We start from the raw sequence: 26,540 nt of genomic DNA on the forward strand, positions 1-26,540 counted from the left end.
GGGGTGGGGGGGCGGGACGTCTGGATCTGGAGGCCGAGCGAGCCCCCTGACCCCGCAGGTGGCAGCAGGAAGATGGCGGAGCTGCGCGCGCTCGTGGCTGTAAAGAGGGTCATCGACTTCGCCGTGAAGGTGACCGGGCCCCACTCCCCACCTCCCCGAACCCCGCGGCCATGTGCTTCCGGGGTCACTGGCTGGGGGGTCTTCTCGTACATCTGATCTCTGCCGCTCTTCCCCCAAACGTCAAAGTCACACCTGAGGGCAAAGATCAAGGACTGTGAGGTTCAGACTTCAGATCCCTCTTCATTCAGCCCCGGCCCTTCTGGGGTCATGACCCCGTGCCCTTTTCTCAACTTCTGGACTCACTGTCTTAATAATCGTGTGCAGTACGAGTTGCCTTCTCTATTTTTAACCTGCTGGAGGTGCCATGGCCCCTGTGGAACATATTGGAGAAACTGAGGCGCGGAGAGGTCACCCAGCTAATGCGGTAGAGCTGAGATTCCCCTCCAGGTCCGTCTGGCTCAGCCCAACTAGTGCTTTGCACGCAAGCCACACTGTCATGGCACGCACACTCAGTTGACTGTTACTTGGGAACCCAGGAGCTTTCACCCTACATAGTCTCTTGGTGAGCAAGGAGGCTCTAGCCAGGAAGGGAGGGAGAAGTGTTTGCTAGAGATGAAATCCTGTTTGAGCTGGTGGAATGGCTCCCACTACCCATGAGAGGGCTTGGGGGGGCAGTGTGTCTGAGGGTCTGGCTTGCCCCAGAGAAAAGCTGGTCCAAGCAGAGGTGAATCAGATGCAGCCTCTCAGGCCAGTTTCTCAAAATACTTGGCTTTTTTTTTTTTTTTTAAAGATTTTATTTATTCATTTGAGACAGAGAGGGGTTGAGGGAGAGCGAGCAAGCATGAGCAGGGGGAAGAGACAGAAGCAGAGGGAGAAACAGACTCCCTGCTGAGCTGGGAACCCAAAGTGTGGCTTCATTCCAAGACCTGGGATCATGACGTGAGCTGAAGGCAGATGATTAACCATCTGAGCCACTCAGGCACCCCTTGAAATACTTGGCTTTAAGCAGACTGAAGATGGTGACTGCCCATCCGTGTCTGTCCCCACTATTAGACTGGATTCCACCTCTCTGTCCCCAGCATTGCCCAGCACAGGGCCTGGCATGCCAGAGGCCTCGGGGTGCATGAAACCAGGGCCCCTATGGGCTTGGGGAGTGAGGTGGGGAGGAGGGCCTGGGAGCCGGACCTGGCATGGAAACTTCAGTGATCATAGCTGCTTAATGGTTAGTGAGTGATTATTCTGCAGGGACAGGGACTGACTCATTCAGTACTTTCAGTATCTTCTTGATGTTATGAATCCTGTTGGACCGGTGAGGAAACTGAGGCCTGTGGAAGTTCTGTGACTTGCCAGATCACCCAGCTCCAGGCAGCCACAAGCAGGATCTAAGTGCAGGCAAGTCCTGCTCCAGTCTCTGCTCCTCCTCCTCCCCCCACCACTCCCACCGGCTTTTTAAAGATTTTATTTGAGAGTGAGAGAGTGTGTGCAGGTGCACTTACAAGCAGGGGAAGGGGCAAAAGGGGAGGGAGAAGCAGGCTCCCCGCTGAGCAGGAAGCCCTACACGGTTCTCAATCCCAGAACCTGGAGATCATGACCTGAGCCAAAGGCTGACACTAAACTGACCAAGCCACCCAGGCGCCACTCTTCCCCTTCTCACTCCATAGCTAGAGCACAGCCCTGGCAGCAGAGGGCAGGGATATTGTCTTTAGCTGCTCTTGGCGTCCTGGGACCTTCTCTCTTGATTTCCTCCCACCTGTAGCTGTTGCTTCGGGCTCTTTCTGCCCCGTAGGCCTCCCTGGGCCGCAACCCTGGTCTCCATGGCCTGAGATGCCTGGGTAGCATCTGTTTCCCTGACCTGGCAGACCCGAGTTTGATGGGCTTTGGGTCCCAGCATCACCCAGCACAGCGCCTGGCATGGGGGTGTGTGGTGAGAACAAAGTTCGGGTATCAGCCTCTGACCTATCCCAGGGGTGTGTGCTTCCTGCTCTGCCATCCACGGTGCCCTGTCCCTCCCTCACCCTTTGTGTGTCCACAGCTCCCACCTGATCTTTCTGGACATACCAGACTCCTTCTTGCCTTGGGCCTTTGCCCCTACTCTGCCTTCTACCTGGGTACCCTTCCCTCTCCACCTCTGTTGCTTGTGCCTCCCTTGTCCTGCCTAACTCTGACCTGTCAATTGTATCAAAGTTTAGTGATTCTCTGGTGTCACCTCCTCCAGAAAGTCCCCCTACCCCAACCCTCTCAGGCCTCTCCATGTGTCCTTGAACACTCCTGCAGCCCTCCCACCCCCACCCCCGGGCTTGCCTCTCTCAGCTCTGCTTCCATGCTGGATTGGGATCCCCTGGTTCACCCGTGTACCCGCCCTCAACTGCCCCTGCCCAGAATGGTAGCTCCTCGAGGTCAGTGCTGGGTCTCATTTGCTCTGTTCCCAGTGTGGCTTTTTCACTTCCTTCCAAGCCTTTGTTCAGATGTCACCTTCCCTGTGAGACCTTTCCTGGACACCGACTTAAAATTGCAGCTCCCATCATCCCTGTCTGCTATCTCATGGTGATTCCTCCCATACTCTTATTGCTTTGCAATCCACAGTGTAATTTAAAAAAAAAAATTTTTTTTTCTACAATGTAATTTATAACTGCTCACTTTGGTGTCTGTCTCTCCTTCCAGACAGCTCAAAGACTGCTTTGAGCTCCAGCATTCGAGAGGAAAGTCTGTTTAATGTAGTCACCATTGTCTGAGATAGCAGAGACCCTGCAAGAGAAGTTCAGGGCCATCTGCCTGGGTCTGCTTCCTGCTGTGTGGCCTTGGGGCAGTTGCTTAACCACTCTGAGCCCTATTTTCCTCTTCTTTACAATAGGGATGACAGTAATACCTCCTGTATCAGGTGGCAGTGAAAATTAAATTAACCCTTTAGATAATGCCTGGCCTATAGTAACTGTTGGCTTTGGCTAGCACTCAGTGAGTGTGGTTACTATCGGTAGAACTGGTAGTAGAAATTCATTTGCTCATCTGTTCAGAACACAACAAACACTCTGCTCAGTGTGTTTGTGTATGTCTGAGATTGTGCGCCTGGGGTATTAATACATCAGCATTTGGCAACCCAGGAATGCTCAGTTCTGGCCAGGGATACATTTTCCATGAGGCTGAATGAGGCCGTAACCTTCAGAGTTTCTTTCAAGGCCCAGGAAGAGATTGGATCAATTTTGCCTTCATGATTTGGTGTGTGTTTTCTCTTTTTTCTTTTTCTTTTTTCTTTTAATATTTTAAAAATTTATTCATGAGAGGCACAGAGAGAGGCAGAGACATAGGCAGAGGGAGAAGCAGGCTCCCTGTAGGACTTGATCCCAGGACTCCCGGATCACCACCTGATCCACAGGCAGATGTTCAACCACTGGGCCACCCAGGTGCCCCTGGTGTGCATATTCTTAAAGAGCCTTCTCCAAAAGGCTGGAAACCTCAGACCCCAGAAAACCTGTTTTGACCTCTGGGCCTAACTCCAACCAGCCATGCCTTCTCTCGGTTCTGGGAACACATGGCCTTTTCTGCATCTCCTGGCCCCTCCCGGTTCTTGGCAAGGCTGGCACCTCCTCATCACTCCCTCAGGTCACACATGTCAACTCCGGGAGTTTTTGATCCTCTTTGCCTGCCCCACATGTGGTCTCCTGTAGAAGGGTCTCAGAGCACTGACCACTGCCTTAGTCATCTGTCACTGTCATCACTCCCTGGCCACCATCTGCCTATCTGGCCTTGGCTGTCCTGATCACTGTGTGTCCTGGGTGCTCTGTGCTCTGCCCAAAGCTCTAGCACATGCCCAGTGAGTGACTCACTTGATGGAAAAAACTAGAAGACAGAACCATAGAGAAGTCCTTGAGCTGTGTCAAGAGCTCAGGGAGAGCTTTTGGAAGTCATTTTATAAACACCTGCTCTGATACAGTGGGCCATGAATAAAAGGACTGGCTACCCTACCTCTTGAGAGCCCATTTTATGTCCTGGAGAGTCTTGTGATTCCCAAGTCAAACTCGGAGTTAGGCCCCTTGGTCCTGCTGTGTGATCCTGGGCAAGGCCTTGGCCTCTCGGTGGTTGTTCTATCTGTACAAAGGGAATGGTAATGGCAGTAACTAACCTCTAGGCGATTAGGACAGTTAATTAAGTTAATACACATAAAGCCCTTGGAGCGATGCCTGCCTGACTCATGGTTATTTTTGTTAAAGGTTAATGTTCTACACTTTTATAAAAAAAGATTTTATTTATTTATTTGACAGAGAGGGAAAGGGAGAAGCAGGCTCCTCTGAGTAGGGAGCCGGACATGGGGCTGGGTCCCAGGACCCTGGGACCATCACCCCAGCCTAAGGCAAACATTTAACCTACTGAGCCACTCAGGCGCCCCAATATTTTGCACCATTAAGAGAAAGGGTGGAAGCTTCATGATCATCTCTGATTTATACAAGCTCGTTACTTAAAATAATAAAAAGACTGGCACTAATTTTTCAGACTGACCATGCTTTCCTGACTTACGTAATTTAACTAAACAGTGGTTTTGAAGCTTGAAATCAACTCAGGCTAAAGGGTCTTCCATGGAGAAGATGAGCTGGCATGTTTCCCTGGTGTGGAGGGCTCTTGTCTCATTCTGCTTGGGAGTCAGGAGGTTGGTGCTGGGAGTCCTGCCAGAGCAAGAGCAGGCCCAGCGCCCTCCACTGGCCCCTGGCTCACCAGCACTGGCCTTTTGCTGTTGGGGGCTGCTTTTCTGTTGAAAGGGGAAACCTCTGACTTGTATTTTATTTTTGTAACCAGAGGGCTTTTGTGTTTTAGTTTCCTACCGTTTTCAAGTCTTGAATGGTTCTAACACGGGTTCTCATGTGTGTGTCTGGCGAGTATTTAACTGTGTGCCTGCAGTGTGCCAGGCACTATGCTAGGCCTGCGAGTTTAGTTGTGAACAGAGCTGATGGAGATCCGTGTCCTCGGGGAGTTGACATTCTGGTAAGGAGAAAATTGACTCTTAATATGACCAGCGTGTGTTGATTGTCAGGGGTGGTCAGTGCTATGGTGAGAGTTAAACAGGATAAGGGGGTGGGGAGAGTCGGGAGGGACAGGGTTTACACAAGAGGAGGTGGGACAGGGACAGCAGAGGAGGTGGGAGTCAAGCCAGGGCATATTCCAAGAAATTCTGGGGATCATGTGCAAGCCCCACGGTATGGTTTGGGAGAAAAGCATGGATTCGGAACATGGTGTTTCTTCCAATTGGATTTCTGTAGAGTGAATTTATTCAGGTCTGAAATTTGAGCCTATTTTGGTGCTAAAATGACTTTTTTTAAAAGAGAGATTTTTATTTATTTATTTGAGAGAGAGAGGGCACAAGTACGGGGAGGGGCAGAGGGAGAGAGAGAAGCAGACTCCCCACTGAGCAGGGAGCCCAATGTGGGGGTTGATCCCAGGACCCTGAGCTTGTGACCTGAACTGAAGGCAGATGCTCAACTGGCTGAGCCACCCAGGTGCCCCTGACTTTTAAAAAGAAATAACAGTGATGGCAAATGATAGTTGTCCTTTTCTCCTCTTCCCCCGCCTCAGTATTACTGGTCCATGAGGCACATCCAGGCTGGGAAGAGAGAAATGTGTAAGAAGATAGAAAGAGACAGTGTCCCAGTGTCCCCGGCTGGGCCAGGCTATCATCCCAGGTCTGCACTGGCTGAGGCCTTGGCAGCAGCCACAGGGAAAGAGAGAGGCAGGCCAGATCCTGGTGGATCGTGCAGGCTCCCGAGCAAGGCTCCTCTAGGCATCTCATGGGCTTCTCAGACACAGAACCCACCTCTTCCCCTCCCCTGGCTTCTAGAAACCCCACTCTGTCCCTGTCACTCCCACCTCCAAAGGCTTCTCCAGTCCATCCACTTCTCCATCCCTGCTGGCACAGCTGACCAGGCCACTGTCATTACTTATTTTGTTGACTAACAGCCACCCAGCTGGCTCCCTATTTCTGCCCTTACTGTGTTCCCGTTCTTCTCCACCAAGAATCCAGAGTGATCTTGTGAAAACTTAAGTTGGATCCACTTGCTTCTTGATCATCATTGTTCTTTGGATCGAGACCCAGCTCCCCTTCTGTAGCCTGCTGGGCCCTAAGAGTTGTGTTCGTTTCCTGTTACTGCTTTAGCAACTCTGACAAACTCAGTTGCTTCAAACAACACAGACTGGTTCTCTTATCACTCTGCACATCTGATAACTGAAATGAGCCTGCTGAGCTAAGATCAAGGTGTCCTCAGCCCTACATTCCCTCTGGAGGTGCGGAGAGATGCTTTTCCAGGTTCAAAGTCAGCAGCACAGTGTCTTCACTGTCTCTCTGACCCTGACACTACCTCTCCCACTGACCTCTCTTCATTGACAGCAACCCTTGTGATTATACGGGGCCCATTCCCAGACAACCCAGGATAGTCCCCCTCTCAAATCCCCCTTGCAAAGTCCTTTTTGTCATGGTGGCGACATTCACAGGTTTTGGGGATTAGGATGAGGACATCTTGTGCCCATCACAATAGTCCCGGCTCTCTGGCCTGATGGCAGACTACTCCTGTGGTCACACAGGCCTCCTTAGACTCCTTATACCTCAGGGCCTTTGCACATGCTCTGCCCGCCACTGACCGCTTTCACACTTAACATATTCAGCTCTATTTCATCTTTCAGGCGTTAGCTCTAGGGCCACTGACTCAGGGAAGCCTTCCCTGATAGCCTCCAACCTCAGACTCGGTGAGGCCCCCATCATCCTCTCTCAGAGCTCCCCAGACTTCCTCATGGATTGTCAAGTGGCATAACAGGGAATTTGAGTGCTTGGGTCCTAGAAACCAAGCCAAGTACTTTGCTTGAGTGCCTCAGTTTTCTCATCCGCCCATGGAGATAATGACTGCTCCTCCCTCATCAAACGGTCACCCATGAGATGAATAAGTTAGGATAATTGCTTAGAACACGGCTCCTGCCTGAGGCTCCTTCAGTGTCCGTTGGCTTTTAAGAGGAATGTGATAGGCTAGGAAGTGCCCTCCCCCCCCCAGGCTATCCAGGCCCTGATCCCTGGAACCTATGAATGGTAGCTAATTTGGAAGTGGAGTCTTTGCAGTCGTGGCTGAATTAAGGCTCCTGAGATGGGGAGGTTATCCTGGATGGCCCGAAATGCCATCTCTAGAGTCTTCACAAGAGAGAGGCAGAGGGAGCAGGAGGAGCTGAGGGATAGATTCTCCCCTAGAGCCTCCAGAGGGGCTGCGCCCTGCCAACACATGCTTGCAGCTCCCTGAAACGGATTGTGGACTTCTGGCCTCCAGAGTGGTGAGACAGCAAGCCACTGGGTTAGTAATTTGGAAGGGCAACCACGTGGAAACTAATAGGAGGATGGTTAGTTGTTTATACTGTCCTCCCTTAACTAGACCCGGAGCTCAAGGGCCGGTGGGCCTCTCTCCCTTGCTCATGGCAGTATCCCCAGAATCCAGCTCTGGGCCCACATACAGTCGGTGCTCAGTAAAGACGGACCCTTTGAGGAAAGGAATGAGCAGAGTTTGCCTCTTTGGCAGAATAGGCCTTTGATACTGGTGTTTTTCAGACTAGATCATGACCATGTGTCAATCATGAAATCCCCCAAGAGGGCTGACATTTATTTATCTTTTTAAAAAAATTATCTTATTTTTTAAGATTTTATTTATTTTTTATTTTTTTATTTTAAAGATTTTTATTTTATTTATTCATGAGAGACAGAGAGAGAGAGAGAGAGACAGGCAGAGACACAGGCAGAGAGAGAAGCAGGTTCCCCACGGGGAGCCCAGGGCCCCAAGATCACGACCTGAGTCATAGGCAGACAGTCAACCACTGAGCCACCCAGGCATTCTGAAGGCTGACATTTAAAGAAAGAGTAGAAAATGTCAGGGTATGGTGTATAAAGTAAGGTTAAGTATTGTTTTTTTTTAAAATTTATTATTATTATTATTATTATTATTTTATTATTATTATTTTTTTTAAGGTTAAGTATTGTTCACTGAATCTCACATTGCAGTGATATTCATATTTATATATAAGTATATGTTACGCATTTGTGATATACTCAGGTGTATCATAAAATGTGTTTCACACTGGATTATGGGAAATAGAAATTTGAGAAACGTTCTCCTCTCAGGCCCAAGCAGAGCAACAGAGTCTGATGAGCCTGTCAGATGTCCCTGGTGCTCAACAAATGTCTGAATGAGACCATGAGAGGATGACCCTCTACCTACCTGAAATTCTCCTCTGCTGTGTCCCCAGAGCTGTGGAACCCTGGACAAGGCCCTGCCCCTTTCGGGGGTCCCCCTCTTGCCTCCTTGCCTGTTTCCTTTGACCCCGCCCCTTCCCTTTCTGGCTGGCAGATCCGGGTCAAACCTGACAAGATGGGCGTGGTCACAGATGGCGTGAAGCACTCCATGAACCCCTTCTGTGAGATCGCAGTGGAGGAGGCCGTGAGGCTCAAGGAGAAGAAGCTGGTCAAAGAGGTCATCGCTGTCAGCTGTGGGCCTGCCCAGTGCCAGGTGCCCAGATCCTGGGGAAAGGGTGCCAAGGCCCTGAGTCCTGGGTCTGAGGGAGGAAGGACTGGGACCAGGCTCCGGGATCCCCTTGGGGCTGGAAGCCAAGTCAAGCCCCTTCTCCTGGCAGGAGACCATCCGCACTGCTCTGGCCATGGGTGCAGACCGAGGTATCCACGTGGAGGTGCCAGCTGCAGAGGCAGATCGCCTGGGTCCCCTGCAGGTGGCCCGGGTCCTGGCCAAGCTGGCAGAGAAGGAGAAGGTGGACCTGCTGCTGCTGGGCAAGCAGGTAAATGTGCCCCCCCCACACACACACACACAGGAGCTGAGACTACAGGGGGCCCAGGCTGAGTGGAGGGCAGGGTGACCACAGATGCAGAAAGACTCCTAGGATCCTGGGGGTACGATCGGAGCTCCAGAGACTTTCAGGGTCCTAGGGGCTATGATTGGAGATCTGTAGACTCCCAGGGTCCTCTGGAGTACAATTGGAGTTCTGGAGACTCCCCAGAGTCCTAGGGGTATGATCGGAGCTCCAGAGACTCCTGGGGTCCTAGGGGTTATCATTGGAGCCCCGGAGGCTGTGGTGATGGCCTGTGTGGAAGAATAGGAAGCCAACATAGAGCAGACAGATGGATAGAGCAGATATATGTGGCTGGAGGGACTGGGCTTGAGCTGTAGGGAGTGAGGGGGAGGGAGGAGGTACAGACAGTGCTGGGTCTGGCTGGGAGACGCAGAGGGGCACTCCTGGAAGAACAATCAGGAATTACAAAGAACTCAGGAAGACACGGGGATTTGGTGTGTGGGGAAGACAGCCGTGTGGTTCAGACAGCCTGGGCTACAGCAGAGACCTGAGGCTTCTGGAGGGTGCTGAGGAGCCTCTGGAGGCCTATGAGCAGGAGAGGGACGGGATCAGCTCTGGGTACAGAAAGACCTCTCTGAGGCCATGAGGAATGAATTGGAAGGGGAGAGACTGGAGGTTAGGAGTCCTGGGAGGGGAATGGGGGCTAATGGGGAGCTGGAACCCTGCCTACTATGTGGTACCCCCAACCTGAGGAGGATGTGAGTCTGGCTCAGCTGTTCTTTCAGGAGACCAGGCAGGTGACACCCTCTGGGTAGCCTGTCCACCCCCTCCTATTTGAGGACAGACCTTGTGGCCTCACTCAGGGTGGGGGCAGAGGGTCATCAGAAGAGCTAAGCCATCGATAGACAGCAGTGGGAGGGGAGAGACCAAAGGGCAGGGACTCAGGGACAGAGGTTGAGAAAGAATTATCAGAGCCTGGGAAAGAAGATGAGGCACATAGATGGCACAGGAGGTTCAGATATAGAGGCTGAGCCCTGGCAGGAAAAGACAGTGATTCCAGCAGGCTGGATCAGCACCTGAGGATACAGGGAGGCTGATGGGTCTATGTAGGTTGTTGGGTGTCCTGCACAGCCTTGCACAAGTCAGGCAATAGAGAACAAGACATGACAAACAATAAGGGAATCAGTGTAAGTCAGTAAGCTGAGGCAAAGGGCCTGGTCAGAGGACAGGCCAAAAAGGCATGGTTTGGATAGGGCTCAGGGCTCTGAGGACCCAGGTCTCACACCAGCTCCCCAGGATACTGCTGGTGGCAGCATGGCCAATGGAAGCCCCCCTTTTGCCTGTCCTGGTTGTCAGGGACAGTTCCTGGGGCCAGGACCTCCAACTGAGAAGATAGAGGATAAACGGGTCAAGACATTCTTCATTGTAGGTGACAGAATCAAACTGGCTTAAGCCAGAAAGTGAACCTGTTAGTTTATACAAGCAGGCTTCAGGCATAGCTTGATCCAGGGTCACATGTCAGCTCTAGGCTCTGTTCCTCTGTCTTATCTTTACTTTCCACATCTCCAGGCTCACACCCCACAAGTCTAGCACCTTCAGTGAAAAGAAAAGAGCCTCTTTCCCAAAGATTCCAGCAAATCTTTCAGGGCTCCAAAGAGCTTTCAGGGCTCTTCGTTGGTCCAGCTTGAGTCAAGTACCCATCCCTGAACCAATCACTAGGGTCAGGGGATAGAATGTTCTTGGCCCAGGTCCTGCTTATTCAGTTCTCCAGTGTGGCTGTCCCAGGTCCTGGCTTCTATGAATATTTGTATGGTGGGCAAAGACCCCTGTTTGGCATTGAGGATGCTAGATGTCCTTTGCTGCCCCTGGACAAGTGGCTGCCTATCTTCAGACCCAAGTGAAGGGATGGGATCATTCTAGACCAAGAGTCAGCAAACTGTGGGCCATGACCACTGCTGATTTTATAAATAAAATTTTATTGAAACACTATCACACTTGTTGCTTTATATAAGCACATTGTTGTGGCTGCTTGTGTACTACTGAGGTGGAGTTCAGTAGCTATGACAGAGACTAGGTGATATTTGGAAAATGTTGGCCAAACCCCATCGAGACCAAGGCCCAAATGATATGTGAAAAGACCCGTTGTCATATAGTCTTCTCTCTTTTTCCACTCAGGCCATCGATGATGACTGTAACCAGACGGGGCAGATGACAGCTGGATTTCTAGACTGGCCACAGGTGAGGCTGGAGTGGAGAGCACCTGCTGGGGGTCAGATCTGGGAGCTCAGAACAGGGCCACCCTTGTCCCTGTCCTTTTGGAAGGAGGCAGGCTTAGTAAGACAGGATGGCTACTCTGGCGGGCAGGAAGGAGATGTGCCCAGCCAGGACACCATGCTTCTCATCTGGGCATTTGGTCCTCTGTTTTTACCTGCCCTGTCACTTGTCAACCTCACTGAATTCATCCCTGCTTCAGTGCCTTTGCACTTGCTGTTCTCTCAGCCAAGACATGGTTCCCCCAGATTGCCTCATGGCTTTCCCACTCTCTCCTTTAGGTCCCTGCTCTGTTATTACCTCTTTAGAGAGGCCTTCCTTGCCCACCCTTATGAAATCCTCAGACCCCCTCCTCAATGTCAGATTCCCTGCTCCCCACCTATGCCAGCCCAATAGAAACACAAGCCACCTAGGTAATTAAAAATTTAAAAAAAAATTTTTTTTTTTCATAGCCAGATTAAAAAAAAAGTAAGAAGACACAGGCAAAACTAATTGCAATAATATTTTATTTAACTGAAGACATCTAAAATATTCTTAGCATATGATCAATATAAAAAATACTGAGCTATTTTACATTCTTTTTTCTTTTTGTATTAAGTCTTTGAAATCCAGGGTGGATTTTTATATGTACAGCACATCTCAGTTCAGATGCTGAAATTCCATCAGAAATACTTAATTTAGGGATGCCTGGGTGGCTCAGTGGATGAGCATCTGCCTTTGGCTCAGGGCACGATCCCAGGACTCCTTCTCCCTCTGCCTATGTCTCTGCCTCTCTCTGTGTCTCTCATGAATAAGTAAATAAAATATTTAAAAAAAATACTTAATTTAGATTCCTAAAATTCACAGTTGAAAAAGTAGGTTCAGGGTGCCTGGGTGGCTCAGTGGTTTAGCGTATGCCTTTGCCTCAGGTCGTGATCCCGGGGTCCTGGGATCGAGTTCCGCATTGGGCTCCCCATGGGGAGCCTGCTTCTCCCTCTGCCTGTGTCACTGTCTCTCTCTATGTCTCATGAATAAATAAATAAAATCTTAAAAAAAAAAAAAAAAAAAAAAAGGAAAAGTAGGTTCACATACCTAAGTTGTTCCAAATGAACTTAAAAATTTTCCAGGGACTGCATTGAGTATCTTTTATTTTTTAACCAGCATTATTGAGATTAAGTGACCTACAATAGCTGCATATATTTAGAGTGTACGGTCTGGTAAGCTTTGACACATGGGTACACCCATGAAGCCATCACTACAATCATAATGTATCTGGCTTGTCAATCTTTAAATTTATTTATTTGTTTATTAAAAAAATTTATTTATTTATTTTAGAGAGAGAGAGAGAGAGAGAACGAGAGAACACACAGGAAGGGGCAGAGGGAGAGAAGCAGGCTCCCTGCTAAGTGAGGATCCCGTCACAGGACTCGATCTCATAACCTTGAGACCATAACCTGAACTGAAATCAAGAGGTGGGCACTTAGCGAACTGAGCCACCCAGATTCCCTTTGGTCTTTATATTTAAATTAAGTAAGATGAAAAACTCTATCCCTCAATCATGGTAGCCACGTTTCTTGTGCTCAGGAGACACCTGGGTCCAATGGCTGCTGTGTATCTCTATGGTTCCCGGTGGTCTTCCTGGCCGGGATAGATGCCCATGAAAGCCAGGGTCTTGTTGGTGGGGGTCACAGTGTATCCCCAGGACTGGCTCTTGAGGCACTCAGATGACACTGGGAATGATGGAACATTCCAGCTAAGACTTGGAAGGTTTGTCTAGTGAATAGGTGAATGGAGAGAACAGGTTGGTTGGACAAAGAGGGTGTAAGTACATCAGGAAATGTTGATTCAGAGCTGAGGGCCAGAGGGGTTTTGGCCAGAGCATTGGCACCGAGTGAAGAAGATGGGGTCCTAGTGGAGGTTACCAGGGTCAAGGTGAACATAAAGCTGTGGTCAGCCCCACAGGGGGCCTCAAAGGGAGCTCCAGGGGACAGAATGGTGGGTAGTGGGAGCCCCGCCTTGAGCCTAGAACCAGACTGCCAGCTCTTGGATTTAACAGTGGTGGGTGACAGTGAGCACATTTTGGAGCCTTCCTCTGCTTCAGTTTTCTTCATCTGTAAGGGGGATAATAACATTTACCTTATAGAGTTCCTGTGAGGCCTGATGACTTAGTGCATGTAAATTGTTTAGAACAGTGCCTTTCCTACTCCATATATGTTCATCATTATTAATTTAGGTTAATAGTAGGAAGGAGCCTAACTGGCAGGTTCAGATCATTAGGACCCACACCTTGGCTCCCAGGGAAAGTACAAGATACCTTCCCTAGATTACTGAGATCTCTTTCTGTGGCTTCCTCATGTTTGTGAACTTGATGTCTACAGGTTGCCTTGCAGGACTTTCTTTTCTGTTCTCTTATTTGTTCACTCACCTGTGTGCATGCACACCTGCAGCTCTGTTCCTGCCTTGAGTTAACCTTACCCATCCTCTCATCTCCCCAGGGCACATTCGCCTCCCAGGTGACAGTGGAAGGCGACAAACTGAAAGTGGAGCGGGAGGTTGATGGGGGCCTAGAGACCGTACGGCTGAAGCTGCCTGCTGTGGTGACTGCTGACCTGCGGCTCAATGAGCCCCGCTATGCCACATTGCCCAACATCATGGTGAGCGCTTAGTGGACGGGTTACAGAGGGCCCGGGAACGGGTTAGTGCATGGCACGCCCAGTGCCTCCCTGATAGGAGAGAGGATCTAAGGCTCTTCTTATCCAAAGGGAGTGATCACCTGGCTAAAAGGAAGAGTTCACTGTTCATCATGGCCGGTAGGATGGGTTCATTGGGTCCTCTCAGCCAATAGGAAGGGTATAGTGGGTCATCTCATCCAGTAGGATGGATTCAAGGAGTTATCTCAGCCAACAAGGAGAATTCAGTGGAGCATCTCTTCCAGTGGATGGGTTCAGTGAGTTATCTCATCCATCCAGCACGGTGGGTTCAGTGGGTCAGCTCGGCCCAAAGTTCATGGAGTCATTACTACCAGAAGGTTGACTTTGCCAGTGTACTTCAGCCAGTGAAGGGCTTTCCAGGACATCCCTGCCAACAGAAATGATCTATACCAGGCTCTGTAAGAGGTCACAGATGTCCTGGCTAGTGGGTAGGTCCAGGAAAGTTCAGGCAGTGGCATTTGTTCTGCAGATGTGGCACTCATGGGTAGGAGGCTGTGGGAGGGTGGGCAGCGCCTTCAGCAGCCTGTAAACTGTGGCCACCCATGTGCAGAAAGCCAAGAAGAAGAAGATTGAAGTGATCAAGCCTGGAGACCTGGGTGTGGACCTGACCTCCAAGCTCTCCATAGTTAGTGTGGAGGACCCACCCCAGCGAACCGCTGGCATCAAGGTGGAGACTGTGGAGGACCTGGTGGCCAAGCTGAAGGAGATTGGGCGGATTTGAGCCCCTTCCCTGAAACCCAGCAATAAAACTATGACCCTCTCGACGACTGTCTCTGTTAACTCATTCCCTGGAGACCTGTTCCTTGATTCATTCAACAGACATTGACTTAAGTCTCCTGTGTGCCAGGCCCTGTGCTGGGTGACGCCGGGGACCCAGGTGAGTCACATCTAGTCCCTGAGAAGCTTCCATGTTGGGGGGGTGGGGGTGGACATGGGCAGAGGCAGCTGTAATGCAGAGTGCTATGTGCTCTAAGCACAGGTGACACCACACACTTGGGAGCCACCTGGGGCACCTGACCTGGCTCTTGGGGCCAAAGAGCTTTCCTAGGGAGTGGCTTCTTGGTTGAGTCTTGAAAGACACTTATCAGTGAGGTGGGAAGAAGAAAGGCTTTCATCTGCAGAGTTTTTGCTGGGGACTCCCAGGTGCCAGGCCCTTCTGAGAGTCGGGATACAAGAGAGGACAAAGCTGGAAGCTCAGGTTCTGGTTTGGGACACAGACATACCACAATCAAAACCCCTGTGGGAATAAAGAGCGGGCCCTGGAGTCAGACCTGGTGATTTTAGAGCCTCTCTCGCATTTACCAACTGTGGGATCTTGAGTGAGTTACATTTGGTGTCTGAGCTTCAGTTTCTTTATCTAGCTGATCAAAATAGTAAGAGCTTAGTGTAATGGTTAGGGCTTGGGGTCTGGCCAGGCCACTTCCTGGCAAGTTCCTATTCTCTGAACCTGTATTTCCTCCTCTCTCAGGTGGAGTTAGTAATAAGATCTGTGTTCTGGTTGTCTGGCATGGCATAACGAACCACCCCAAAACTCTGGTGTAAGCCAGCAGTAATTTATTTTGCCCATAAACCTGAAATTTGGGCAGGGCTTGGCAGGAGAGCTCACTGCTCTACATGGCATCATTTGGGGTCTCAAGAAGTGGCCAGAGGATTGACATCCAAGATGATTCAGTCATGTGACCCACAAACTGGCCAGGGTTGTTGGCTTGAGCTGACTGTTGACCAGAGGCCATGATTCCTCTCCATGGGGCTGCTTGAGCTTCTTCACAATATGGTGGCTGGGTTCGAAGAAGTGTTCTTTTTTTTAATTTTTTATTTATTTTTTATTTTTATTTATTTATGATAGTCAAAGAGAGAGAGAGAGAGAGAGGCAGAGACACAGGCAGAGGGAGAAGCAGGCTCCATGCACCGGGAGCCCGATGTGGGATTCGATCCCGGGTCTCCAGGATCGCGCCCTGGGCCAAAGGCAGGCGCCAAACCGCTGCGCCACCCAGGGATCCCCCCCCCTTTTTTTTAAAAAAGATTTTATTTATTTATTTATTTATTTATTTATTTATTTATTTATTTTTTAATTTTTTATTTATTTATGATAGTCACAGAGAGAGAGAGAGAGAGGCAGAGACATAGGCAGAGGGAGAAGCAGGCTCCCTGCAGGGAGCCTAATGTGGAGTCGATCCCAGGACCCTGGGATCATGCCCTGGGCCAAAGGCAGATGCTCAACCACTGGGCCACCCAGGCACCCCCCAAGAGGGAGTGTTCCACCACACATGAAGTGGAATATGCCAGTCTGCAGGCTGAGATGCAGACATTGGTGTGGGGTCACTTCTGCTGTACTCCCTTGATCTGGTAGTCCGAGTCTACCCCGATCCAAGGGGAGGGGGTATAGACCCTACTCCTTCAGGGAGGAGGGTTGAATTTACAGGCATCTTGAAGCTATAAATCTTACCCCATGAAGTTTTGAGGGAATTAATGTAGCTCCCCCAGAACCACATCTGACACACAGAAAGTGCTCACAATGTATTATTACCATTGTTGTTACCATCAGCATGGTTAGAACTCCCTGGATAAGCTCAGAGGACTGACTGGGAGCTTGAGCAGAGCTCTGGGTGGTAGAAGCTTTCAGGAGGAGTAAGCATTCTGACCACCCTGAGCCAAAGCCCAGCTCCTCTCTCTGGCTGTGCAACCTCCTGCAGGTCCCTTGACCTCTCTGATCCATGGTCCCCTGGCCTGTAAGATGACGATAGCGATAACGACACCCAGCTCTGAGGGCATTTGGAAGTGTTTGGGCAGATAATGCCTGGGTAGCATTTTGCATGGTTCCTGGCACAGAAGTGGTAATTATTGTTATGATTCTTAAGCAGGTGAGGTTGCAGGACAAGTTGGGGGTGGGGGCTGGGCAGGGAGTGAGCAGAGCATTCCAGGTAGGAAACCCGCCTGCAAATCTGGGAGGGGAGAGATGGCGCAGAAGAATGGCAGGATGTTCAAAGAATTAGAGGGTGGAGGGCGTGGCCAGAGTGGGTGGGTCTGAAAGGGCCCTTAGATGTCTCTTGAGGGCACAGGGGAGCCACAGGAGGGGCAGGGACAGAAAGGGTTTAAGTGTGGATCCATAGGCTGGCAGAGGCTGGAGGCAGGAGGCTGGAGGAGAGGATGGGATCTGTGCTAGGATCTGGCCAGTGGGAATGGAGAGGAAGGGGCAGAGGAGGGGGAGAGAGGAGGGAAGAAGGCTCCCCAACCTGTGCATAGATGTGGAATGGCACTTGAGATGGAGAGCCCAGGAAGGGGTTGTATTGGAGGGAAGATGCTGAGTTTAGTGGGATGCAGGGCATTTGAGGCCGTGGGGGGCACAGAGATGCAACTCTAGGTCTCAGGAGAGGGTAGGAGACAACCAATTGAGACATATTCTGAGGGCAGCAGGGAGCCATAGGAGGAGTTGAAGCAGTTCGGCAATTGCAGGTATCTGAGGCTGCAGGGAGGACAGAGGAGACTCAAGGCCAGAGGGTGGGGAGAAGGAAGGCTGAACTGAGGCCAAGGCCATCAGAAGTGGGGCTCTCCAAAGGGTCACCTCACCCTCCTCCAAGAAGTCTTCCTGGCTTCTCTTCCCCATGGGTTTGCTACCCAATTTCCGCTGGGACTCAGCAGCTTTCACTATCTTCACCCTGGGTGTGGGGAGTGCAGGGGTCATATGGGACCAGCTGATGAGGACCAGTCAGGTGGGGTGGCTGGCTCTGCCACTAGATTGGGGTTGGGGGATCCTGGCACCGCCCACTGGGTCTGGCTTCCTTCCCCGCCCAGGAAGCTACCAGTCCTGTCAGACTTGTTGACCAGGGAGGCACTGGAGTCTCGCTCCAGTGTCCTCACAGGTGCAGCCAGCACCATGGACACCTCATGGGCTCTGCTGCTCTTCCTGTTTCTGGGTAAGTCCCCTGCTCAGCCCCTTCCCACCTGTTCCCCTTCTCGGGACCTCCTCAACACCCTCCCCTCCTCTCCTTGCAGCCTCTGGAGGAGAGGTCCTCACCCTTGGAGCCTCTTCTGGAGTTCAGCAAACCAATTTCTCCTTGGACTCAGAAAGCTCTTCCCAGGGCCCAGGTTCAAAAGTCTCCTACATCAACCCCCCCAGCTGGAAACTTCCAGATCAGTCTCCAGGTTCAAATGCCACGGCTGCTATCCCTCATCCCAAATGGTTTTCTGAGGCCTCAAATTTTAACGATATGCCTAGGTCCGTCTGGTCAAATGTTTCTGCTGAGGGCCAAAAGTTGAGCCTGGATCCTACCTTCTCTGAAATCCCTGATTCTGAAGTATTTTCTGATATCTTGGGTTCTCAAGTTCCTGCCAAAGACTCAGAGCCCTCCTTCTCTGTTAAGACCCCAGCTTTGAACATTTCAGCTCCGGTCCCAGATACTGAAGTACCTATTGAGACCCCAGGTTCAAAAGCCTCCCCTGAGGATCATAATCTTGAAATCTCTGCCCAGAAACCTGAGTCCAAAGTAATTGCAGGAGCCCAGCCAGGGGAAAGCTTCCCCCAGCAGGTGGGGAGGCCTCTCTCGGTGTTAGTGGGGACCACCATCCAGCTTCCTCTAGTTCCAATTCCCAGCCCTGGCCCTCCTGCTCCTCTGGTTGTCTGGCGCCGGGGCTCCAAGGTGCTGGCTGCAGGAGGCCTGGGGCCAGGGGCGCCCCTGATCAGCTTGGACCCTGCTTACCGAGACCGCTTACGATTTGACCAGGCCCAAGGGGGCCTGGAACTTGCTTCTGCCGGGCTGGAGGATGCTGGTCTCTACACTGCTGAGGTTATCCGGGCTGGGGTTTCCCGGCAGATTCGGGAGTTCATGGTGGGTGTGTATGGTAAGTGGGCACTGAGGCTCAGAGTGCAGGCTGCAGGGTCTGCTGTGCCAGACCTTTGGGCAGGTGGCTGCTGTCCATGTTTTCTCCCTTGATGAAGGGGTCCTTTGACAGGGGAGAGAGCACTTCTAGGTTGGAGGGATAAGAGGGGCTGGGGGTCAAGACAGGAGTTCTTGAGGGGAGGTGGACCTGGGGATCAAGACCCCTGGGGGCTTGGAACCCTGAGTCTCTGAGAGGACAGAGTGGGGGACTCAGACTTATGGGTCTGGGAGGAGGAGGACCCCTAGGGCTGGGCCTCAAAGTCTTGGGTGGGAGGAGTGAAGGGTGAGGTCTGGAGTCCTGGATCTAGGGGACCAGGGGGCCAGAGACCGGGTCCTGAGTCTGCTCCCTTCTCCAGAGCCCCTGCCCCAGCTGTCGGTGCAGCCCCAGACCCCCGAGACAGAGGAGGGGGCGGCCGAGCTCCGGCTGCGCTGCCTGGGGTGGGGGCCTGGTCGTGGAGAGCTGAGCTGGAGCCAGGACGGACGCACCCTGGAGGCGACAGTCCCTGAGGGAGCGGAACCACCCCGGATCCGCACAGAGGGCGACCAGCTGCTCATCGTGCGACCCGTGCGCAGCGACCAGGCCCGGTACACCTGTCGCGTCCGCAGCCCTTTCGGCCACACCGAGGCTGCGGCCGACGTCAGAGTCTTCTGTGAGTGTGGGCGTGCCTCGGGTTCGGGTCCCTGAGCTGGGAGCTCAGGTTCCTGAGTCCCTGGGGCCGAGGGGGGGTGGAGGTCCAGCGCCCCGGGGTTGCGGCGGGGTCCCGGGTAACCCCGCCTCTCCTGGTCCGGACCCTTTCCTCCGTCCAGACGGCCCGGATGCGCCGGTCATCAAGATCTCCTCGGACCGCGACGCCGCCCCCGCCCTCTTTGTCACTGCGGGCAGCAACGTGACCCTGCGCTGCACCGCCGCCTCGCGGCCGCCCGCCGACATCGCGTGGAGCCTGGCCGACCCGGCCGAGGCCGCGGTGCCCGCCGGCCCGCGTCTCCTGCTGCCCGCGGTGGGCCCGGGCCACGCCGGCACCTACGCCTGCCTGGCCGCGAACCCGCGCACTGGCCGCCGCCGCCGCTCTCTGCTCAACCTCACGGTGGCGGGTGAACGCGGTGGGGGCGGGGGGAGTGGGGTACCTGTGGGCGGGGCCTCCCCGGGGAAGGGGCGGGGCCAACAGGGGCCCGAGGGACTGGGCGGGTGGGGCGGGAGGGCCAGGGAGGGCACGGGGCCAGCGTTAATAGGGCAGCGATTCCTGGGCAGGAATCTCAACAAATTAAGCAGAGCGTCGGGTGGCAAGAGTGGAGGCCAGAAAGGGAAGGGGCTTAGGGCACTTGAGCCAGTAAGTGGGATCAGCAAATAAATTGCCTGGGAGTTAAGTCATAAGAAAAGGGGGCTGGATCATTCTAGAAATGGGCGGATTGGTCTTAGAAGAGGGACTGGGCGCACCAGGAGGGGCGCAGAGGTCTGGCTGAAGGCGCGGAGTAACTTGGTGGAGGGGGCGGGACTAGGAAGAAAGGGGCGGGGTTATGTTTGCAAGGAAAGAAATCCGTGCAGAAATGTAGTTTCCTTAGGAAAGAGGTGCGGTCAGGGGTCTGCAGCTGCCCACTCAGCCCGGAAGTTTCTGGGAGAGTGCGCTGGGGTGACTGGAGAATGGGGCGCGGGCGGCGCCTACCGGGCGGGGCCAGGTGCCGAAGGGTTGGTGTGCGGCGCGGAGAGGCGGGGCTGGAGGGCTGAGCGGAGAGAGGCTGACCCCGGGATCTCCCTCCGCCCCACAGATCTGCCTCCCGGGTCCCCGCAGTGTTCAGTCGAAGGCGGCCCAGGGGACCGCAGCCTGCGCTTCCGCTGCGCGTGGCCCGGCGGGGTCCCCGCCGCCTCCCTGCAGTTCCAGGGTCTCCCCGAAGGCGTCCGCGCGGGGCCGGTGGCCTCTGCGCTCCTGGCAGCGGTCCCCGCCCACCCCCGGCTCAGCGGCGTCCCGGTCACCTGCCTTGCCCGCCACCTGATGACCACGCGCACCTGCACTGTCACCCCGGGTGAGAGCCGGTGGGACTCCTCTCCTGTTTCCTGAAGGGGGTGTATTTCTTAGCTCCTTTAGGAAATGAGAAAGGCAGACTCGAAACTCCCGGAAAAGAGAGTTCCTCTGTCTTAAACCCTGCAGAAGGACTAAGGTTTTCCCATACCTCAAACAGGAGAAGGGCCACAATTTCTTTCCTGGACCCAGGAAGAGACACCTTCCTACGTGTCCAGTGCAATAAATGGTTGAGAATAATACGAGTTCCGCAGTCTAGAACCTGGCTGCTAGTATGTATGTAATAAGTCGTCTTTATTAAAGAAATCATAATGGTGATTGGATGAGAGTGAGTGAATGGGCAGTGCTTCCTTGTTTGGCTAGAGTGCTGGGGTCTCACAGCAATTTACTTCACCAAAGGGTGCAGGACTTGGTCTCCCACTCCAGGGGAAGGTCTTGACTCAGCTGGGTTTCTTCTACCTGCAGAGGCTCCTCGGGAAGTGCTGCTGCATCCCACAGTGGAGGAAACACGGTCAGGGGAGGTGGAGGTGGTGCTAGAGGCCACTGGCTGCCCTCCACCATCGAGAGCCTCTTGGGCCCGGGCAGGGCAGCCTGTGGCCCCAGGAGATGGGAGTCGCCTGCGGCTCAGCCAAGATGGGCGCAGGCTCCTCATTAGCAACTTCAGTCTGGACTGGGACCTGGGAAATTACTCCGTGTTGTGCAGCGGGGCGCTGGGTGCTGGGGGCAACCAGATCACTCTCACTGGTGAGTCCATCCTTTCCCAGAACCTCCAGCCTTCTCTTCCCTCACACTCGGTCCCCAGCTCCTTTTGCCTCAGATCCAAGAGTCCAGCCCCTCAGTCCCTTGCTCTTGTAGGCCTAGAAGGCTCCCCAGCAGACCCTCAGGACCTATGAGCCCAGGTCCAGAGCCCCCTTCCCTCTCCCCTCTAGGACCCATAAATCTAGCCTTCACCTTAATCTCCTCAGGACCTTCCATCTCCTCATGGAGGCTGCAGAGAGCCCAGGATGCAGCAGTGCTTACTTGGGATGTGGAACGTGGGGCCCTGATCAGTGATTTTGAGATCCAGGCACAAAGAGAAGGCCCTGACCTGGGTCGAGCCACTACCTACAAGGACTGGATTTCTCTGCTCATCCTGGGGCCTCAGGAGCGGTCAGCCGTGGTACCCCTTCCCCATCGGAACCCTGGCACCTGGGTCTTCCGTGTCCTGCCCATGCTGGGGGGCCAGCCAGGGACCCCATCACAGAGCCAAGTGTACCAGGCCAGTGAGTTGGGGCTACTGGAGCCTTTTCCTGGGCTGTTTCCTCAGTTTGTTGCATTGTATCCCGCTTGTCTGCTTGTATCCATTTTCTGGGGCTAGTGTAAGAAAGTAGCTTGGACCCAACAGAAATGTATTCTCGCCCAATTCTGGAGGCCAGAAGTTGGAAATCAAGGTGTCAGTGCTCCCTCTGAGGGAAATTGGGGCCATGCTCCCTCTGAGACTTGGGGTAGACTCTTTGTCACCTCATCCAGCTTCTGATAGTGGCCATCAATCCTTGGCTTATAGCTGCATCACTGTGATCTTTGCCTCTAGCTTTCCACAGCTACCTCCTCCCTGTGTGTGTGTCTCTGTCTTCTTTTTTCTTTTCTTTTCTTTTTTTTTTAAGATTTATTTATTTATTCATTCATTCATTCATTCATTTATTTATGAGAGACACACAGAGAGAGGCAGAGACATAGGCAGAGGGAGAAGTAGGCTCCCTACAGGATGTGGGACTTGGTCCTGGATCTCTGGGGTCATGCCCTGAGCTGAAGGCAGACACTCAATTGCTAAGCCACCCAGGTGTCCCTCTGTCTTCTTCTTGTAAGGACTCTAGTCATATTGGGTTACAGCTTATCCTAATGATCTCATCTTGAGTTGATTGGTTGAGATGTGTCTCCTCCTGAAAAGATATATTACGTTTTAACTCTCTGTGCCTGTGAATGTGAACTTATATGGAAACAGATTCTTTGTAGAAGATTGACTCTATTTCTATGATAGCACATTACTTCTGGCATAGCACACTTACTTTCTTTTTAGTGCCACCTGTAATTGTTATTAATTTGGGTATTCATTTCTGATTTCCCTAAAAATTAATCCCCCTGAGAGTAGATATCCGGGTTTGCTCATCAGTGGATCATTACCATCCGGTAGAATGCCGGACGCACCACAGTGATTTAGTAGATGCAAAATGAATTGGGAGTCTGGGATCCCAGATTCCTGAGTTCCAAAATAGTTGGAGCAGAGAGCTTAGGAAACTTGGGTCCAGCCCTGGCTCCTGCTTCCTTATCCTCCATCTCTTTGTCTCTTCCAGGTCCCCCCCTGGGCTCTGGGGCCATTGCTGGCATCGTCCTGGGTTCCCTACTGGGCCTGGCCCTCCTAGCAGCGCTTCTCTACAAGTGCATCCGCTGCCTGTGCAGTTTTAGGGGTAAGTGAGGGGCCCACTGGCTGAGTCAGTCAACCCAGTCATAGGTCATTCACCCTGTCTTCTACCATTATCAGCCAATCAGAGTAAGGCCCCGCCCCTCAGCCCAGCTTCCCTGGTCATTGGCTGGGTTGGAATGTTGGACCAGCCAGTCACGGTTCCTGTTTCTCTTCCTTCTCTTTCCAGAAGACACTCTAAAGAAAAACAAGTGTCCTCCCTCCTTGACTCCTGTGGTTCCCCCACCGGAAAAAAAGATGCAGAGCATAACCCCAGTGCAGACACCACAGCCTCTGCCCTTCAAAGTGCCGCTGGAGGACCCTAGCCCAGACAGGGCCCACCAGGTGAGTGTAGGTGCCCCAATGTCCAAAGGGCATGGAACTTCCTGTGTTTTATTTTATTTTTTAAAAAAAGATTTTACTTATTTATTCATGAGAGACACAGAGAGAGGCAGAGACATAGGCAGAGAAGAAGCAGGCTTCCTGTGGAGAGCCTGATGCAGTACTCCATCCCAGGACCCCAGGATCACCACCTAAGCCAAAAGCAGATGCTCAATCACTGAGCCACCCAGGTGCCCCCTTCCTATGTATTAATCAGGGAGAGAACACGGTCTGAGTCTTCTTCTAGCTTTACTTGTTGATTTACAATGTCGGTAAAATCCCCCCTCTTCCCATCCAATTTTTGTTATATTAAGAGTGAAATTCCAGTTTTAGGGATGCCTGGGTGGCTCAGCAGTTTGGTGTCTGCCTTCGGCTCAGGACGTGACCCCTGCGTCCTGGGATTGAGTCTCGCATCAGGCTCCCTGTGTGGAGCCTGCTTCTCCCTCTGCCTGTGTCTCTGCCTCTCTCTCTCTCTGTGTCTCTCATAAATAAATAAAATCTTTAAAAAAAAAATTCCAGTTTTGGAGGAAAAACACCTTATTCTTTTCCATAGCAATTGGCAAATTTCCTTTTTCTATCAGATGTGGGATGGAATATCTTCCCCATAAAAGCTGGGTTGTTGCTTGTCTTCTCTCTCCCAAGGGTAGGTGGACATTTTTTCCTTTGGTAAATGGAGGTAACCTGGTTAATGTCCAACTGGTGTGAGCTCACCCTAGAAAAGCATAAGTTGTGTCACATTCAGGGTAACCCCTGAGATGGTCCCCTTCCCTTCCTTTCTCTTCCAGGTCACTGGCCCCAGTCCAGTCATCTCTCCGGGTGGGGGCCTAAGGACTGTTCGGGCAGCCACACAGGTGTGACGGGGCCCACTCTGCACAGGACTTTTTGGTAGGACCTCCTGTTTCACCCCGACAGCAGGCAGGGCCTTCCCGCCCTGCTGAGATTGAAGACTGGCCATAGAGCATGAGACTTCCAGTCTCCCTGTCAGCACAGAAGACTCTACTCATATTTGTGCAACTAAGGAGCTGTGGTTCCCAGGCTGGGAGATACTCCTTGCTGATGTACCAGTGTGATTTGCACAACCTCCAAGCAGGCAGGACGTACAGGCTTGGTGGTGAACAGGCAGGGCTTGTCCTTGCTGTTCCGAGCCCCAGAGAGGGCCCTGCCTCATTCTCTCAGAAGATCTTCCTATGTCCATTTGTCTCCTCCAGGCCATTCCGCATCCAGTACCCAGAGTCTTCATCTTTAAAACAGCCCAGATCACATCCACTTCTCTTTGAACCCTTTGATGGCTGCCAATTGCCCTTCAGATATTGTCCTGATTCCTCACTGTGATTTTCAAAGCCTTGTGGTTTGGCTTTTGTTGGCCTCTGACCTTCCCTTCCAGTCCTTTCACTCCTGCTACTCAGAATTAACAACAGATTTTCTGTCCACACAGCTCTAGATTGCCTCCAGGGCTTTGCCTCAGAGTTTGCTTTGCCTAGAACACCACTCTTTGCCCTGGGTCGTCCACTTCTCAAGTATAATGGGAACTGAGATACAGTGATTTATAGGACATGTATATTTGATTATCATTTGGTTTCTCAGATAGATTTGGTCTTGATCCACAGTTCTTGAAAATGGTTCAGAGCCATAAAGGTGAAATGAGTGTCTTATTATTAATGGAGGTGACTTTTTGGGTTGCACCCAAAGGCAGGACTGGTTGCCTGGAGGACCAAACCTGTGATTAGAGGATTGGAAATTTCAGTTGTACACTCTCCCCACCCCCACCTCCAGGAGGAGGAGGGACTGGATGTTGAATCAACCAATGGCCAGTGACGTAGTCAATCATGACTATAAAATGAAGCCTACGAACAAACCCCAGAGGACAGCTCTTTGACCCATTTCAGCAGAGCTTCCATGCTGGGGGAACCAGAATGCCCCCATGTACCACTAAACTGGGTCCCCAAGCCCCACAATGACAGAGATTCCTTTGGGAGCTTGCCCTGTGTATCTCTTCATCTGGCTGTTGGTTTATATCCTTTCTCATGTCCTTTAATAAACTGGTAAATGTAACTAAGTGTTTCCCTGAGTTCTGCTTGCCAGTCTAGCAAAATAATCAAATCCAAGGAAGAGGTCTTTGGAACCTCCAGCCTGTAGCCAGTCAGTCAGAAGCATGGGTAGCAGTTTGGGGCTTGCAGTTAGTGTCTGATGTGGGGAATAGGGGTGGCAGTTTTGTAGGGCTGCATCCTTCACCTGTAGAATTTCATGCTATCTTTGGGTAGACAAGTCAGAATGGAGTTGAATTGTCAGACACCAGCAGGTGTCTGACAATTGCTTGTTGTTGTTGTTGGGGGAGGGGGGTGGCGGAGAACATTAGAACATTCCTCTAATGTTGGAATCAGGTGCAGAAACCCTAAAAAAGTAACATTACCAGCTTGGGAGACCCTTCCCTAACCCATGACCTTAATCTGCCTTAGTCATGGGTTAAGTCCCACAGCCTCTGAACCTCTGGCCCCTCTCACATAAATCTGTACATACATGTTTAGCCTCTGACTCGTTCTCCAAACTGAGAACTTCATGAAGGCAGAGACAATGTCATTATCCCCAGCTTTTAACATAATGCCTGGCACACAGCAGGCAATCGATAAATATGGATTGACCGAGCAATTGTTTTGGTGCCAGTGGAAGGCTGGGCTTGCAGCCACTCTTGCCAGCACGATGCCTTTCTTTCTTAGCTGGGTTTCTCATTAGAAATTTAGGGAGTGCGTCAGTGAAGATTCCCTTGGCTGCCAGTGACAAAATATATGGTGGCAAAATAAAGTGGTGGTGGTTTCAGGCTGGCTCAGCAACTTCGAGACCCCGTCAAGGACCTGAGCTCTCTGCATCCTTCTGCTTGACCACCCTCAGTGGGTTAACATATTTGTCTTATGTGGTAAGATGGCTGCTGGAGCTCCAGGCATCACGTCTTCACACAACTGTATCTGAAGACAAAAGGAGAGGGGTAGCTAGAGTCCCTTCC

General features: G+C 52.0%; 2 protein-coding genes across 6 annotated transcripts; both read left to right on the top strand.

Moving 5' to 3' along the window:
* ETFB (electron transfer flavoprotein subunit beta) lies at positions 1-14,596 on the top strand. The gene is made up of 6 exons (XM_041744141.1): positions 1-129; positions 8,418-8,576; positions 8,701-8,859; positions 11,047-11,109; positions 13,617-13,775; positions 14,383-14,596. The coding sequence occupies exons 1-6, from the start codon at positions 73-75 to the stop codon at positions 14,551-14,553; spliced, it is 768 nt and encodes a 255-aa protein (XP_041600075.1). The 5' UTR covers positions 1-72; the 3' UTR covers positions 14,554-14,596.
* Positions 14,574-25,594, top strand: VSIG10L (V-set and immunoglobulin domain containing 10 like). Of its 5 annotated transcripts, XM_041744138.1 has the most exons (11): positions 14,574-14,709; positions 17,625-17,746; positions 17,826-18,671; positions 19,066-19,359; positions 19,517-19,801; positions 20,474-20,728; positions 21,190-21,468; positions 21,690-21,986; positions 23,055-23,168; positions 23,352-23,506; positions 24,328-25,594. In XM_041744138.1, the coding sequence occupies exons 2-11, from the start codon at positions 17,707-17,709 to the stop codon at positions 24,397-24,399; spliced, it is 2,637 nt and encodes an 878-aa protein (XP_041600072.1). In that variant the 5' UTR covers positions 14,574-14,709; positions 17,625-17,706; the 3' UTR covers positions 24,400-25,594. The 5 variants fall into 5 exon arrangements, with proteins under 5 accessions (XP_041600072.1, XP_041600069.1, XP_041600071.1 ...); XM_041744135.1 differs by lacking the exon at positions 14,574-14,709 and having other exon boundaries at positions 15,962-17,746; XM_041744137.1 differs by lacking the exon at positions 14,574-14,709 and having other exon boundaries at positions 15,962-17,746; positions 23,355-23,506.
* Positions 25,595-26,540: the final 946 nt, after the last annotated feature.

Source organism: Vulpes lagopus, chromosome 2 (assembly GCF_018345385.1).
Source record: "Vulpes lagopus strain Blue_001 chromosome 2, ASM1834538v1, whole genome shotgun sequence".
Taxonomy (NCBI): Eukaryota; Metazoa; Chordata; class Mammalia; order Carnivora; family Canidae; genus Vulpes; species Vulpes lagopus.